This window comes from Podarcis gaigeae (genome assembly GCF_964106915.1).
Source record: "Podarcis gaigeae genome assembly, chromosome: 14".
In the NCBI taxonomy this organism is placed as follows: Eukaryota; Metazoa; Chordata; class Lepidosauria; order Squamata; family Lacertidae; genus Podarcis; species Podarcis gaigeae.
In genome coordinates this window covers 44,556,793-44,573,842 of record NC_139690.1, presented here as the reverse complement: position 1 = coordinate 44,573,842, position 17,050 = coordinate 44,556,793, and the positions used below count along the sequence as shown (strand labels likewise).

Sequence of the window (17,050 nt, the reverse complement as noted above, 5' to 3'; positions counted from 1 at the left end):
TTAACAACTTAGGACCGGTTTACCTGTGAGATCACCTGGCACCATGCCCACTCAGCTGCTTCTGTCTGGCACAAAGCCGGCACTGCGACAGATTTCACAGGATACCTGTTTAGCATTTGTAAGAAATTGATTGTTTCGTGCAGCAGCATCCGCCCTTCGGAACTCCTGCCTATTGATACCAGGCAGGTGCCGTCACTGTACACTTTTCTGCGCCTGCTAAACACATTTTTTCTTAGACAAGTCTGCCTGGATATGTAGAATGCTGATGTGTGCCTTAATCTGATTTTAGTTTTTCTGAATGTTTTACATTGTTGTTTTTAACAGTTTTCACCAATGATTTTACTTTTTTTGTATAAACCACCTTGAGGTGCCTTCTTCCTCTTCTTCTTCTTCTTCTTCTTCTTCTTCTTCTTCTTCTTCTTCGCAATCAAGCAGTGTATAAATTTTAAGAAATGAATGCAATATTCTCCCCCCACCTGACTACCCCCCCATTCCATTTCCTCTTCCTGTTTCAGGAGCAGCTGAACAAGCTGATGACCACCTTGCACAGCACAGCCCCTCATTTCGTCCGCTGCATCGTTCCAAATGAGTTCAAGCAGTCCGGTACGGAGCTTTGCTGTTCTTCTTTCCCTTTTAAAAATTGTAAATATAAAAAGGTATATAAGGTAAAGGTAAAGGGTAAAGAGACCCCTGAAAATTAGGTCCAGTCGTGACGAGGAGCTGCCGTACAGCTTCCGGGTCATGTGGCCAGCAGGACTAAGCCGCTTCTGGTGAACCAGAGCAGCGCAGGGAAACGCTGTTTACCTTCCCGCCGGAGCAGTACCTATTTATCTACTTGCACTTTGACGTGCTTTCGAACTGCTAGGTTGGCAGGAGCTGGGACCGAGCAACGGGAGCTCACCCCATTGTGGGGATTCGAACCGCCGACCTTCTGATCGGCAAGCCTTAGGCTCTGTGGTTTAACCCACAGCGCCACCAGCGTCCCATAGGTATATAAGGAGGGCTGGTTAAATAACCATTCAGCACTCCGTAAATAACAAACAAAAGAGGAAGAGGGAAGTCATCGGTACTAGGCCAGATAATTTTTTAAATTCATTTATTTTATCATACTTCTGTACTGTTTGCATTCCAAGGAATGTCACAAAGCAGTTTAAAATGCATTTTAAACCATTCCCACAGTCTAACAGGGCAAGAAGAAGTCCGGTCCTAATTTTCTAGGAAAGCCCGAGAAAACAAACAAGCAGTTACTAAAATAATGAATAAGGTCATGCATCCTCTTCCATTTTTTTTTCTTTCCAGAAAGATGCGGCAGCTATCCATTCCTATCAGACACATGGCCCTTTCTTGCACAGATATAATGGTTCTTTAGAATTTGTGGTGCTGCTGTTATGAATGAGTTAAGTTGACTTATTCATACCAGCAGCACCCCGAATTCTAAACAACCATTTGGGCAGAAGAGGAGACATTATTCCCCCCCCCCCCAGTGTTGTCCCAGTTGACTTGGGAGGGGGGGTCAGTTGACTGCATTCAGGCCAAAATGTCTTGTTCCATGGAGCATCGTCTACTTGGCTTGGTGAATTGCCACCGGAAGCAAAGCATCCAAAAGACTGGCTCGTGGAGGCTCTGATTCTAGACCCTTTCCCTCCAGTGCTCCACCATTTGCTTGAGCGCCTCTTTTTTAGTTTTCAAGGTAGCATCCTAATTCACTCAGCCCTGACTGAGCCAGCCTCGTTCAAGCAACAGCCCTGCAGCAGTTTTTGCTCTTGCAGCCGTGAAATGGAAACGTCGTGCTCTGTCTTTTGCAGGTGTGGTGGATGCGCACCTGATTTTGCACCAGCTGGCCTGTAATGGCGTTTTGGAAGGTATCCGTATTTGCCGGAAAGGTTTCCCCAACAGGTTGCAGTACCCTGAGTTCAAGCAAAGGTGAATATAATCATCAACACACCATGCATTTCTAGGGTGGGGATGGAATGCCTGTCGCTCTCCTGGTGTTGATGAGCTACAACTCCATCTGGCCTGGTCATTGGCCATGTTGACTGGAACTGCCAGTTAGATGATGAACAAGCAGACTGATCAAAATTCCCCTCCAGCCCCAGCAGAGCTACAGATGAAGTGTTTGTTGCACCCACTTCTCAGTAGTAGCTGCTAAGGGGGTCAGGTGTCATGGACCGATTGGACGCAGAGGAATGGTGGGAGGAATCAGCTGGTGAACCCCCAGGGGGGAAAGGTTCAGAGCCAGGAGAGGGGTGGTGGGACGACGAGGAGTGGTCAGAGGGAAAAGAGAGAGAAGCTTGGGAGGAGGGGGTGTTAGAAGCTGATAAGGTAACAGGCTTTAGTGAGCAGGGAGAGCCTGTGGCAGAGAGAAGGCCAGAAACAGAGGCAGAGGCTGAAGCAGGAGAGAAGGAAGGCCAAGAAGCAGAGATGAGTCAGGCTGGTGAAGAGTCTTGAGTGTCTCCTCCTCCTGCTGCAACAAGCTCCCCTCCGTCCTGGTCTCTAATAATAATAATAATAATAATAATAATAATAATAATAATACTTTTATATTTATATACTGCCCATCTGGCTGGGTTGCCCCAGCCACTCTGGGTGGCTTCCAACACAGAATAAGAATAAGAACATCAAACATTAATAGTAACCATCAGATACTATATGAAAAGTCACAGTAACTTTAAAATAAGCAACTTATATCAGATAAAGCAATATTCGACAATCCTTTAGAATCCAATAGCAAAGGGTAAAATTAAGCATCAGGAAATAATAATTAAACAGTTTATACTTACCAATTACAATAAAGAGTTACTAATTTATAATCAATAACATAACGGCAAATGACAATGCATAAAATACCACAAAACATACAAAACCATGCAAGAGGATCAGATTGAGAAACCAGGGCACGCAACCCATAAAATTATCTGTAAAAGCTATCTCTGAGCTACTCTCTTCCCAGCTGCTTCTCAAAGTCATGGTCTGGGGCTGGAGGGTGGGGCAAGGCAGGAGGAAAAGACATTGCCGGCAGAAAGTCTCTCAAACCTCAGAAGAGGCCTGAAGAGGGTGGTGGAGAGATTGGTGGTGTGCAGGCTCAGTCTCTGGCTGCTTGGGGAAAAGACTTGGAAAGATGGGGACTTAGGCATCTGTGGGGGACCTTCAGTCTCTGCAGCTGCTACATAGGAGCAAGTCTTACCGGAGATGAGCTGCTGTGCTCATTCGGCCTGATGCTCCTGTGTTGATGCTGTTTCGGCTAATAAACTCCAGCTTACTCCGTGTGATTTCCTGCTGGCTTGGTCCTGCCAGAAGGAGAGGCGTTGTGGCTCTCCAAGCATCCGAACCCAGCAGAACATACCACGAAAGAGAAGAGGGGGCTGTGGGAACTCAGTCTGGTGAGATGCATGGCAGCAGAATTCATCCCATGTCCTGCCATGATGCACTCCACGCCTTATCCCTCCTCTCTCGATTAGCTCCCGTGATTGGCTGGGTTGGGGAGCTGGCAGAGCAAGGCTGGTGCCCATCTGTGTTGCCTTACTGGCTATTACTCTCCCCCATCACTTTGCTTAGCTGTTCTGTGGCCCACCAGCCACCAGACTGTGGTTCTTGAAAGCGTCTCAGTGGCCGCTTGTGTCTTTCTCTTGTCAGGTACCAGGTGCTGAACCCCAACGTGATCCCTCAGGGATTCGTGGACAACAAGAAGGCCTCAGAACTTCTCCTGGGGTCTCTGGACCTGGGAGAGAATGAGTACAAAATTGGGCACACAAAGGTACGGCAAGCTTCAGTCTGGCCTTACTGTTTCCTTCCTTCCTTCCTTCCTTCCTTCCTTCCTTCCTTCCTTCCTTTCTTTCTTTCTTTCTTTCTTTCTTGGTTTTCACATATTACATTACAACACAGATATACCAAAGCCAAAGCCAAAGCCAACACCATTTCCTCTCCACCCCTTCATAAATTTACATTTATGTTTCCTCAATCCATCATAGTATTCTTTTCTCCTTCTTCCCACTTCCCTCTGCCCCCGCCCGATTTCCTCCACATTATACAATTTACAATAATCATAGCATTCTACAATCTTCTCAGATCATCTGTATATTCTTCTTATCTTTCATTACTAATTTTTCTTCCATCCAGCACTTCACATTCTAATCTAGACATATTAGTGTATCGTTTTTTGAGCAATATTTTGCCGTATATTCATCAAAACATTTCCACTCCTTTTTTAATTTTTGATTCGACTGATTTCTTATTATAGCAGTTAATTTTGACAAAATTAAATATTCATTTAGTTTACAAATCCAGTCCTTCTTTGTGGGTACAGTTTGTGACTTCCGCCTAGCAGCAATCACTGTTGTAGCAGCCTTACTGTTCCCTTTGAAGGGAGCTGTGTCCCCCCCCCCCCCCCGTTCGTGGCTTCTTGTAGAAGAAGTGATCTCTGTATCCTTCGACAATCATATGTGAAACAGAGCTTTGCGGGGTGAGCTGGCTGTGTGATCATTCTCCTGCCAGTGTCTTGACGGGCGTGCTGCTCCTTGCTTTCAAAGGTCTTCTTCCGCGCTGGAATCTTGGCCAAGCTGGAAGACATGCGAGACGAGCGTTTGGCAAAGATCATGACCATGCTGCAGTGCCGTGGCCGGGGCTTCCTGATGAGGATTGAGTTCAAGAAGATGCTAGACAGGAGGTATAAGAATAAGAATAAGAATGCTGCCAAGGAGTGTGATGAAGTCTCCTTCTTTGGAGGTCTTTAAGCAGAGGCTTGACAACCATATGTCAGGAGTGCTCTGATGGTGTTTCCTGCTTGGCAGGGGGTTGGACTCGATGGCCCTTGTGGTCTCTTCCAACTCTATGATTCTATGATTCTATTCTATGAAGAATAAGAATAAGAATAAGAATAAGAATATATTATTTGTACCCCGCCCATCTGGCTGGGTTTCCCCAGCCACTCTGGGCAGCTTCCAACAAAGATTAAAAATACATCAAAATGTCACACATTAAAAACTTCCCTGAACAGGACTGCCTTCAGATGTCTTCTAAATGTCAGGTAGTTGTTTATCTCTTTGACATCTGATGGGAGGGCGTTCCACAGGGTGGGCGCCACCACCGAGAAGGCCCTCTGCCTGGTTCCCTGTAACCTTACTTCTCGCAGTGAGGGAACCGCCAGAAGGCCCTCGGCGCTGGATCTCAGTGTCCGGGCTGAATGATGGGGGTGGAGACGCTCCTTCAGGTATACTGGGCTGAGGCTGTTTAGGGCTTTAATGGTCAGCACCAACACTTTGAATTGTGCTTGGAAATGTACTGGCAGCCAATGTAGGTCTTTCAGGACCTGTGTTATGTGGTCTCAGCGGTCGCTCCCAGTCACCACTCTAGCTGCCACATTCTGGATTAGTTGTGGTTTCTGGGTCACCTTCAAAGGTAGCCCCACGTAGAGTGCATTGCAGTAGTCCAAGCGGGAGTTAACTAGAGCATGTACCACTCTGGTAGTGCTTCCCTTGCCCTCTGTATCAGCCCTTTGTTCCTTGGGAGAAACCCTTGTAGCTTGTGGCGCTGGTCCTGGCTAGCACAGTTCAATGTGGAGCCAGTGAAGGGGCTCTGTGAGCCAGGAAACCCCACCCCAGTTTAATCAGGGGGTGGGGAACGCCCAGTTTAAACTGGGAGATGGGGAACCCCCAGCCTGCAGGCCTAATTGTGCTTGGCAAGGGTCCTAATTAGGTCTGGCAAAGCCATTGCCCTCCAACACACATACCCCTGCCTCTGGCTGGATGCAGAGGAATGTTGGGGGCACCAGCTGGGGAACCCCCAAGGGAAGAAGGCTCAGAGCCCAGGGATTGATGGTGGGATGTTGATGAGCAGTCAGAGGCAGAAGAGGGAGCAGGAGGTGTCAGAAGCTGAAGAGGTAACAGGGTTTAGCAAGCAGGAAGAGGCTGGGACAGAGAACAGTCCAGAGTAAGAAGTGGAAGCTGGAGAGGATGGGGGTGGGGCAAGAGGCAGAGATGAGATGGCTGCTGATGAAGGCAATGGGTCTACCCCTCCTGCTCGTACAAACTGCCCTCCCGCCTGGTCTCCCAGGACCAGAAGAGGTATGCAGAGGGCAGAGCAGAGACAGACTTTTGGCAGAGTCTCAGAAAGCTTGGGAAAGACCCAGAGGAGTAGGCATCTTAGGGAGCGGTGGGGAAGAGTCCTTGCAATTGCCTCATTGGGGCAAGACCTACTGGGAAGAATTGCTGTTCCCACTAGGCCTAGTCTCATGAGCTTTGTTTCTTTGAAGAAAGAGTTAATGTCACTGATGCCATGTTAGTTATCACTGACCTGCAACTGGCCCCCGCTTCAGGCACTGTCCCATATGTCAGTGGTTCTCAACCTGTGGGTCCCCAGATGTTGGACTACAACTCCCATCATTCCTAGCCAGCATGACCAATGGCCAGGGATGATGGGAGTTGTAGTCCAACAACATCTGGGGACCCACAGGTTGAGAACCACTGCTATATATGATGGCAGGTAAAGAAGTGGCTTATCTCAGCATCACTAGGGAGTTCCCCACTAATGTGCTGCTCTCGGCAGCGATCAGCTGATAGGTACTGTGAGCAGCCCCTGTATAGGCCAGCACCAATCAGCTGATTGGCACTGATGGGCACTGAGAGGGAGTCCCTTTGATGTCGCCTCCGGATCTCATGATGGTGTCAGGTGATGGACAGGTGGGTGGCTCCGCCCATCTAATAATGTAGTCCCCTTATAGGTGGGGGGTGGTAAGAATCTGCTGGTTGGGTTAAATCAAGGGGCAGGGAACCTAGGTCCCTCCAGGGGATGATGGACTCCGCAACCGGTTTTTCCTTTCCATTTCAGGCTGGGCCTGATGCTTATCCAGAGGAATGTGCGCAAGTTCTTGCAGATGCGGTACTGGGGCTGGTGGAAGCTATATAACAAGGTGAGGCCAAGCAACCCAGCTCAGCATTGTGGGTCCAGGAGGGGAGGAGCTGGTTTGGTGACCAGGGCAATTCTGGAAAACAAGGAAACAGGAGTAGAATTTATCAGCCCCTTTGTTTGATGCTAAGGAGTCCCATTGTGGGTTTCGGTTAATTATTGTCAAGGCAAAAGGGAAGGAGCCGTTTCCCATCTGAAGGAACGCCCTGAGAAGAAGCTGGGGTTTTGCAGTACAACATGGGTGAAGTGCAAAATGTATTTTTTTAAAAAAGATATATATTTGCACTGCTTCATGAAAATGCCTTAGAGATATATTTCTATTAAGCGGTTAATAAATTTCATACCGTATTTTTCGCTCTATAAGATGCACCAGACTATAAGACGCACCTAGTTTTTGGAGGAGGAAAACAAGAAAAAAAATATTCTGAATCTCAGAAGCCAGAACAGCAAGAGGGATCGCTACACAGTGAAAGCAGCAATCCCTCTTGGTGTTCTGGCTTCTGGGATAGCTGTGCAGCTTGCATTCGCTCCATAAGACGCACTCACATTTCCCTTTACTTTTTAGGAGGGAAAAAGTGAGTCTTATAGAGCAAAAAATATGGTAATTAACCAAAATAAGAGGTTTCCTTTCGTTCGTTTCTATATTTAAAAATGAACAGGTACGTGGTTTTTCAGTAGAGAGTCCCCAAAGTAGCTCACCATAAGTAGTTAAAATCCAACCCGAAAAACCCAGAATGGCTTAGATCCAGAGATCCTGTGAGCAAAATGCTGGTGGAATTGGAAGGAAGGCTATTCCCTGCCCCCCCCCCGCTTAAACCCCCCCCCCCCCGTGCTGTAGTGTCATATTGAGGAAGATTCTTGTTATCTCGAGGAGCTTGGGATGGTGCCCACTGTTTGCTGCTCACCTGCCCCCATAATACTTAGAAATCCTGCATGTCTGGGCCTTTAAGTGACTCAGTCTGTTTATGCCATAACCTCGTAGTTTCTCACGCCTTGTTCTATTGAGTTGGCACTGTGTGAGGATGTTAATCTTTTAAGATAAGGCTAGAATAAAGCACCTGGAATAAGGGAGTTATTTCTGTTAACTTCCTGCCAATATTGGTGAGTCTTTCACTCTGGTGGGCAATGGATGTGCTATCCAGACACCAGTGTTGGAATGGATGTACAGTATAGTGTTGCAGGAATTTATGTATAGGTTGGGGGGGTTGCCCCTCCAGCAGATATCATGCACATGCAGCCCACTACCAAAATCAGCACAATCACTTTTGTGACTTTTGTGATTTGTCCCCACAAAACACTTCATCGCAGTTTCTTCCTATCTATTCAAAGGGCCTTTGCTGCACGATACCAAATTTAACAATTCACTGATAGATGTATCTATGTACTGGCTCACTGGGAAAACTTCAGAAATTCATATAGACATGTGAGCTCAGCTCCTCAGCAGCCCCTCTGCCTGAGTGATAATCCCTGACATCCTGACACCTGAGTGCCAGACAGGTAGCCATTCCAGAAATAACAAACCCAGTTGAAGACAAAAGGGTGTGATTAACTTGGCTGGGAAACAGGGAAATGTAAATATCTCTTTTGTTACACTTGATGAGTGTTTGGTGGAGGGCAAGGAGAACCATGGGGCAGGGTCCAGGATGCTCAGATTACTGCCACTAGACCTCCCCTTTCATGATGTACCCATGATGTATTAGTGATATAGTTTTGGGGGGGGGTGTAACATGGGGATTAGCAGCTAATAAAAGTTTGGGTTCTCTTTTGTTTGGGGCTTCCATCTTGTTCCACCTTGTGGCAGGTGGGAGTCCTGTCACGACAATCTTCAATAAAGACCAAGCCTACTGGCTGCTGTTTTGCTCTGTTATTCCTGGCTGATGTCCTTGTTTTTTTGTCCAAGGGAGCCCTCAGATTTCTCCGTTAACAGTAGAAGCCCCCGAAACACATTTGTTAGAGAGAACTGCTGCACAGGTTGGACTTTGGAAGTTCTGTGCACCAGTTACCCCTCCAATACCATCTCCAGGCTTCACACCTGTTGTTGACAAAGTCCCCAGAAACCAAAGACTGAATAAGAGAATAACAGTGCTTTGTAGCTTCTTTGGGCTATTTAATAAAGTATTTAGCCTTCATCTGAATGTTCATTGTGTTCCAAATCATTTAAAAAATGCCTCTTTGGCAATGCCTACATCTCTCTCACATCTGTTCCAGAAGATCCCGTGGAACAAAGTAGGAGGTGATGTTGGTTAGAGGAGGAACTGGCAAGGTTCACCTCTCTCTCTTGTTGCGTTCCAAAAGCAGAGGAAGGATTGGACCCTGATTAATAGAATACACACGAGGCTTGACCAGCAAGACTGTGGGAGGAGATGCCAATAATAATCCTGCCCACCCCTTGGCCCAGGTCGTTTTATTCACAAAAGAACTTTTTACGCAGTGTTCGTAAGAACCAATCAGATTTCCTCTGAGCATTTCAAAAAACCCCAGGTGGGGACAAAGTTAAAGTTAAAACTACAAAGATCTAATCTGAGCATGCATACATTCTGGGGTAAATAAAACAGGACTAGAGGAATACATTCAGCAAAACCCCGGAGGTCATAAACAGGCAGGAAAGGAAGGAAGGATGGCAAGGAAAGAGAAGTATCTTTATCACCTCCTATGTGAAACTCTATTTCCTGGCCCTAAGATTAACAAAACCAAGGAAAGGTACATCAAAGAAGCTACCTACTATCTTTATGACCCAGGATGCCTGGTGAAGCAACCCGCAACTGGTCTGTGTATTTAGAATACTTATACATGCCTGTCAGGCATAGAAAAAGCAAGTGCAGAGGCTTGTGGGATTCGATCAGAAATTATTGTCAATGAATCAAATCCAGTCAACGCAATGCTTTCATCGCGGATGCAATGGCTTGCTCCATATTTTCATAGTTCCTCATAGCAATCCCACCTGACCCCCCCACTCTCTCTCCCCCACATCAGAAGGACCCTCTGCTGGATAAAAGATCCTTCTGCAACTGGAAGGAACTTTACCGTTTGTGGAAGAGCAAGCCTGGATCTGAGAATTTTGATTTCCTGAGTTATTATGGCAAGGCAGAGATGGGCAACCTGACTGCCCCCCTCCCCCCAATGCTCACTTTGTGGCCCCGGGTCCCCTTCCCCATAGGTCAAACCTCTGCTGAACGTGGCCCGGCAAGAAGAGGAGATGAAAGCAAAGGAGGAGGAGCTGAGGAGCGCCATGTCCAAGACGCAGGAGCTGATGGACCGGGTCAAAGAGCTGGAAGAAAAGACAAACACCCTCAGCCAGGAGAAGAATGACTTGACCATCCAGCTGCAGGCCGTGAGTCACCAAAACACTTTGCAGGGCAGGGGTGAGAAAGCTCTGGCTTGTGGGACCAACACGCCCTTGGAACTCTTCCCGGGCCATGCCTCCAATCCGTCTCGCATCCCGTCCTCATTTAGTGTTTATGCTTGGCTGGAACATGTCTTTTGACCTCAAGTAAACAGTTCGAAAGCACATCAAAGTTCAAGTAGATAAATAGGTACCACTCTGGCGGGAAGGTAAACGGCGTTTCCGTGTGCTGCTCTGGTTCGCCAGAAGCAGCTTAGTCATGCTGGCCACATGACCCAGAAACTGTACGTCTGCTCCCTCAGCCAGTAAAGCGAGACGAGCGCTGCAACCCCAGAGTCGGCCACAACTGGACCCTTTACCTTTAATGACATCAGATTGATGCATCTTGAGCGCTGTGAGATTCTAGGGGTTCCAGGCGCTGACACAGGGTTTGTGCAGATATGGCGATGTCTTTATGGGATACGTGGTTTGCCTAAACCAGGCTTCCTCAACCTTGTTTTTGGCCTACAACGCCCATGATCCCTAGCTAGCAGGACCATTGGTTAGGGATGATGGGAACTGTAGTCTCAAAACATCTGGAGGGCTGACGTTGAGGAAGCCTGGCCTAAACCTTGTCCACCACCCAAACACATTGGAAAGTTCCTCTGCCAGCTGGCTGCTATGGTGTGTCCCCCTCCTGAACTTGTGTAAGATGTTCTATAACAAATAGTTTGGAGGAGGGGCACTGAGCGATAGAAGAGCCTGCTGGAGCAGACCAAGGCTCCATCCAGCCCAGCTGTCTCCTGTCCTGTGGCTTTCAGCAACTAGCACTGCCTCCAGCTCAGGGGCGTCGCAAGGGGGGGGGGTGCGGGGATGTGGTCCGCCCCGGGTGTCATGCCCAGCAGGGCTGACGAAATCCCCCCAGGTGGATCGGCATGACAGTGCTCACACACCCCAGCAGGTGTATTTTCACGGTTGGCGCAATCGTCATTGTGAAAATCCACCCGCTGATCGCGCAGATACGCCCTGCGATCATCCTGGCACCCTCCAGCGGACAGTGCTCGCATATCCGGCGTGCGGTTTTATGTGATCAGTGGTTGGAGTTTCATGATTGGCGGGCGGCGCTGGCACCCCTGCAGGAGGTGCTTGCTCCCCACTGCTGGCGGCGCTGTCATGGTCTTATACGATCATTGGTCGGATTTGCATGATCTGCTTGCATATCTGTTTCTCGGCCAACCCTCCCTAAAGAAAAGCTCAACAGCTTTGGGGTACCCTCCCTAAAATAAGCTCAGCAACTCTTGGCAACGTTCCCCAAAATTGCAATGTGGGGTGTGTGTGACAAAAATGTTTTGGCCCCGAGTACCACCTGACCTTGCTACGCCTCTACTCCAGCTGTGGTGGCACTGCATAGCCATCATGGCTGGTAACCATTGATAGCCCTCTCCTTCATGAATTTAACTAAATCCTCTTTGAAAGCCACCCACATTGATGACTGCCTCCTGTGGGAGTTGAACACTGTACCCACAGGGAGTCCTTTCTTGGATCTGTCCCAAATCTTCCAACATTCAGCTTCAGGTTCAGGTTCAAGGTGCTGGTGTAGACCTTTAAAGCCCTATGCAGCCTAGGACCCACATACTTACGGGACAGTCTCTCCTGGTATGCCCCACGGAGGTAGTTAGATTGGTCTCAACCAGGGCCAGGACCTTTTCAGTACTGGCCCCAACTTGGTGGAACGTGCTGTCACAAGACACCAGGGCCATGCGGGACTTGACATCTTTCCGCAGGGGCTGCAAGACGGAGCTGTTCCGCCTGGCCTTTGGTTTGGGCTCAGTCTGACCCTTATGTTTTCCTTCCCCTTACGGTTTTGATCCATGGGCTACTTTTAAAATGAGGCTGCATTTTAAATTGCATTTTAACCTGTATTTTAAATTGTTTTGTTGTTGTCCCCCCCCCCTTATGTTTTTATTGTAATTTTGCTAGTGTTAGCCGCCCTGAGCCCAGCTCTGGCCGGGGAGGGTGGGGTATAAATAAAATTTATTATTGTTATTATTATTATTAGAGGGATGTGGCAGTAGCATCCGGGAAGGACTGGTCCTTGGGTCACCCTTTGCCTGTCCCCCTTTCAGGAGCAAGAGAATCTGATGGATGCTGAGGAACGCCTGACCCAAATGATGAAATCCAAGATGGACCTTGAGAGTCAGGTCTCAGATATGAAAGAACGCTTGGAGGAGGAGGAAGGTGCAGCTGCGTCCCTGGGCGCCAACAAGCGCAAACTGGAGGGAGAGCTCAATGATCTCAAGATGGACCTTGAGGGCCTAGAAACCACCCTCGCCAAGACAGAGAAAGAGAAACAGGTAAGTCTTCCTTGAACCTGGCGCCAAGCGGGAAATCTATTTTGGACATCCTTTCTCGATGCAGACTCTTGGGTTGCTATTGGGTTGGAGGGAACCTGTGGCTTTTCAACAGTTCATAACTTCTGCTTGAAACATCCAAAGAAGGAGAGTGGATAAGGTTCAGTGCCAGAGATTTGAGTTTTGATCTTGTGGGATCCTCATAAAATGGCAGGTTCCCTCTTTCGGTTGGCGCCTGGTCTTGGATTTTGCAACGGCTAAACAAGCTGAGTCGTGGTTGGGCCTACATTATTAGGTCTCCCTTCTCCCCTGCAGGCTTTGGACCACAGAGTCAGAACCCTGACCACGGACCTTTCGGCACGGGAAGATGCTGTCACCAAACTCCAGAAGGAGAAGCGGGCTCTGGAGGAGTTGCACCAGGTAAGAAGGCCCAGTCGCAAGCTGTACCGTAAAGACAAAACAAAACAAAACAAAACAAAAATTTATAGGCTGCCTTTCTGAGGAAATCTCTCTCAGGGACCTTGTGCCACATCTGCATTGTACATTTAAAGCACTGCTATACCACTTTGCTAGGCATGGCTTCCTCCAAATTCTGGGAAGTTTAGTTTGTTGCAGGTGTTTATTAGAAACAATTGTCACTTAAAATGCAGATGAATTTTCCTGATGATGATGATGATGATTTTTAAATAATGAAACTGCAAATTGCTGCAGAAATGTGGGAACTGAATTCAAGATTGGAAAAATGAACAACTGAGAGAAATGAAAGGGACCAATTTGCCCAACCCCACCAGGGACACGGGTGGTGCTGTGGGTTAAACCACAGAGCCTAGGACTTGCTGATCAGAAGGTCAGCAGTTCAAATCCCCGTGACAGGGTGAGCTCCCATTGCTCGGTCCCTGCTCCTGCCAACCTAGCAGTTTGAAAGCATGTCAAAGTGCAAGTAGATAAATAGGTAAACGGCGGGAAGGTAAACGGTGTTTCCGTGCGCTGCTCTGGTTTGCCAGAAGCGGCTTAGTCACGTTGGCCACATGACTCGGAAGCTGTCTGCGGACAAGCGCCGGCTACCTCGGCCAGTAAAGCGAGATGAGCGCCGCAACCCCAGAGTCGGCCACGACTGGACCTAATGGTCAGGGGTCCCTTTACCTTTTACAAGGAAGGGAAGAGAGTGTGAATCCCCATCAGGATGCTGCCAACTCCTGTGCTGTGTCTATTGGTGTGTGTGTGTGTGTGTGTGTGTGTGTGTGTGTGTGTGTGTGTCTTCTGTCAACATTTCGAGAGCCAAAAAAAATTATTGGATGCCCAGATCAGATCAGATGGCCTGATCTCAAAGATGAAGCACACACACCCCCCCCCGGCTTCACTTTAGTTCCCTTTGGCCATGACAAGTTTCCCTTGTTCTCCATCTCTCCTTAGAAAACTCTGGATGACCTTCAGGCTGAGGAGGACAAAGTGAATCACCTCACCAAAAACAACAGCAAACTTAGCACTCAGATACATGAGGTCAGTACTGATTGGTCGACTGGGGTGCTGTCTTGATCTGCCATTGGGCTACGGCACTTGTCATGCGAATAACGCCTCGAGATTCTACACTGTCCCGCCCTATGCAGAGTGGATATGTAATTGGAAACCATGTGGCATTAGCAAAAGCGCAGGTGTGTGTGTGTACGTGCAGAGGGAGGGGCTTGTGACCTCCAGGAGCCCCAATAACATACAGTAGATTCGGGGCAAGCAAAAGAGATTGTTGCGCCCTCTTCATTCCTCTTCGTGTTCTGGGAGACCGGTGAGGGCAGAGAGAGCTGGTCGCAGCAGGAGGGGGAGACTTCCTGGCTTCTTTAGCGACCTGGTTAATCTCTGCCTCTTGGCCCCCCGCCCTCCTCTTCAGCCTCTGCTTCTGGACTGCTCTCTGCCACAGAATCTCCCTGCTCACCAAACCCTGTGGCCTCTTCAGCTTCTGACACCTCCTCTTCCCAGGCTTCTCTTCTCTTCTCCCTCTGACCACTCCTTGTCGTCCCACCACCAATCCCCGGGCTCTGAGCCCTTGGGGTTTCCCCAGTTGGTTCCTCCTACCATTCCTCTGCATCCAGCTGGTCCATGACACTGGCCCACACGGTCCCCCTGGGAGCTTCATGGCTGAGTGAAGGTTTGGACCCTCATCTCCCAAGGTCCTAGTCTGGCACTCCACTACCTCACACTGTGTCTCCTTTCCGTTGCACCAAAGGAGTGCCGTATGTTCCACCTCAGTGGTTCCTTCCCACCATCCTCTTTGCTTTGCTTCCCTTTGTAATTCACTTTTGGGTTGATTTCTTCAACCAGCTGGAGGACAACTGGGAGCAGGAGAAGAAGATTCGTGCTGAGGTGGAGAAGGCCCGCCGCAAGGCTGAGGGCGACTTGAAGATGACCATTGAGAATCTCAACGAGATGGAAAGGGCAAAGCTTGATTTGGAGGAGGTGGTCAAGAAGTGAGTGAGGGGGTGGATGAGGCATGCGACACTGCAAGGAAGGCGGTTGGGAATTTAAGTAGGAGTGAACTGTGGGCTGGCCAGCAGAGAAACCAATAATAATAATAATAATAATAATAATAATAATAATAATAATAATAATAATTTTATTATTTATACCCTGCCCATCTGGCTGGGTTTCCCCAGCCACTCTGCGCACCTTCCAACAGAATACAGTAGTACCTCGGATTAAGTACTTAATTCTTTCTGGAGGTCTGTTCTTAACTTGAAACTGTTCTTAACCTGAAGCACCACTTTAGCTAATGGAACCTTCTGCTGCTGCTGCGCCACCAGAGCACAATTTCTGTTCTCATCCTGAAGCAAAGTTCTTAACCCGAGGTACTATTTCTGGGTTAGCAGAGTCTATAACCTGAAGCATTTGTAACCTGAAGCGTATGTAACCCGAGGTACCACTGTATTAAAAACACGATAAAACATCAAACATTAAAAACTTCCCTAAACAGGGGGTGTCTTCTAAAAGTCAGATAGTAGTTTATTTCCTTGACATCTGATAGGAGGGCATTCTATAAGGCAGGTGCCACTACCGAGAAGGCCCTCTGTCTGGTTCCCTGTAACCTCACTTCTTGCAGGGAGGGAACCACCAGAAGGCCCTCGGAGCTGGACCTCAGTGTCCGGGCTGAACGATGGGGGTGGAGACGCTCCTTCAGGTATACTGGGCCGAGGCTGTTTATGGCTACTCATATATCTGGGGCAGCCAACAAGGTAACATCCAGGTGTTGTTAAACTCCAATTCCCACCTCCCTTAACTATTAGTCATGCAGGGGCTGATGGGATTCTAAGTCTGACAGCATCTGGAGGGAAGACACATTCAATATATCACCAAGATGTACTTAGAAAAAATTGAAGGCACTAAAAACTGTTGCCATACTAAGTTTTCTTAGACTCCAACTCCAATAATCCCTGGGGTTTGTGGCAGTTGGAGTCCAACCACACCTGGAGGGCCACAGCTTGCTAACGGCTTGTTACACAGATGTCTCCTAGCGATTTACAACATATTTGAAAACATAAGCATAAATACATTATAATATTAATTTGTTAAACGCAAACCTGAATGCACATCAAGATGTACAAAAGAACACCTCGCTGTATCGGTGACAGGAAGGTTTGGCAAGTACCCTAACAGCAAAAAAAGAGAGCATCATCTTAGTCCTGGAAGAATAATAGAATTGCAGAGTTGGAAGGGACCACAACGGTCATCTAGCCCAACCCCCTGCAGTGCTGGAATCTTCTGCCCAACGTGGGGCTCAAACCCACAACCCTGACATTAAGAGTCTCCTGCTCTACTGACTGAGCTAAGGTAAGCTTTTTCCTGGCAGTGAAAAGATATCTGTAAAGGTGCCAGGCGGACCTTCCTGCGGAGAGTGTCCCACAGACAGGGAGCCACAACAGAGAAGGCCCTCTCCCTTGCCATGTATCTGGAATAGGGAAGTTGTTGCCTTCCAGATATTGTTACTTGGATCGTGTCCAAGGCTGATGGGAGTTGGAGGCAAACAATATCTGGAGAGCCACAGGTCCCCTGTCCTAGGTATACATGGCCAAGGTGATAGCATTCCTTCTGTTTGAAGAGTCTGGATTTGATATCCTGCTTTATCACTACCCTAAGGAGTCTCAAAGCGGCTAACAATCTCCTTTTTCCTTTCTCCCCCACAACAAACACTCTGTGAGGTGAGTGGGGCTGAGAGACTTCAGAGAAGTGTGGCTAGCCCAAGGTCACCCAGCAGCTGCGTGTGGAGGAGCAGGGAAGCGAACCCAGTTCACCAGATTACGAGTCCACCGCTCTTAAAAACTACACCACATCTTTCCTTGCAGGCGAGACATGGAAATCAACTCTATCACCGGCAAAGTGGAAGATGAGCAATCCCTGAACTCCACACTCCAGAGGAAACTGAAGGAGCATCAGGTAGAAGAGAAAGAGGCTGGGGGAGGCAGAAAGAACAGCCTTCTTTGGTAGCTTTTCT

At 48.2% G+C, this 17,050-nt stretch overlaps 1 protein-coding gene across 1 annotated transcript in view; it reads left to right on the top strand.

The window, feature by feature from the left end:
* MYH16 (myosin heavy chain 16) overlaps positions 1 to 17,050 on the top strand; it is a 64,275-nt gene that overhangs the window by 24,855 nt on the left and 22,370 nt on the right. Inside the window, exons 17-27 of the mRNA XM_083711244.1 lie at positions 516 to 603; positions 1,806 to 1,923; positions 3,634 to 3,754; positions 4,527 to 4,663; positions 6,823 to 6,904; positions 10,058 to 10,231; positions 12,349 to 12,576; positions 12,889 to 12,993; positions 13,987 to 14,073; positions 14,887 to 15,032; positions 16,902 to 16,992. Coding sequence (XP_083567370.1) covers positions 516 to 603; positions 1,806 to 1,923; positions 3,634 to 3,754; positions 4,527 to 4,663; positions 6,823 to 6,904; positions 10,058 to 10,231; positions 12,349 to 12,576; positions 12,889 to 12,993; positions 13,987 to 14,073; positions 14,887 to 15,032; positions 16,902 to 16,992 — 1,377 coding nt within the window. The remainder of the gene's footprint in view (positions 1 to 515; positions 604 to 1,805; positions 1,924 to 3,633; positions 3,755 to 4,526; positions 4,664 to 6,822; positions 6,905 to 10,057; positions 10,232 to 12,348; positions 12,577 to 12,888; positions 12,994 to 13,986; positions 14,074 to 14,886; positions 15,033 to 16,901; positions 16,993 to 17,050) is intronic.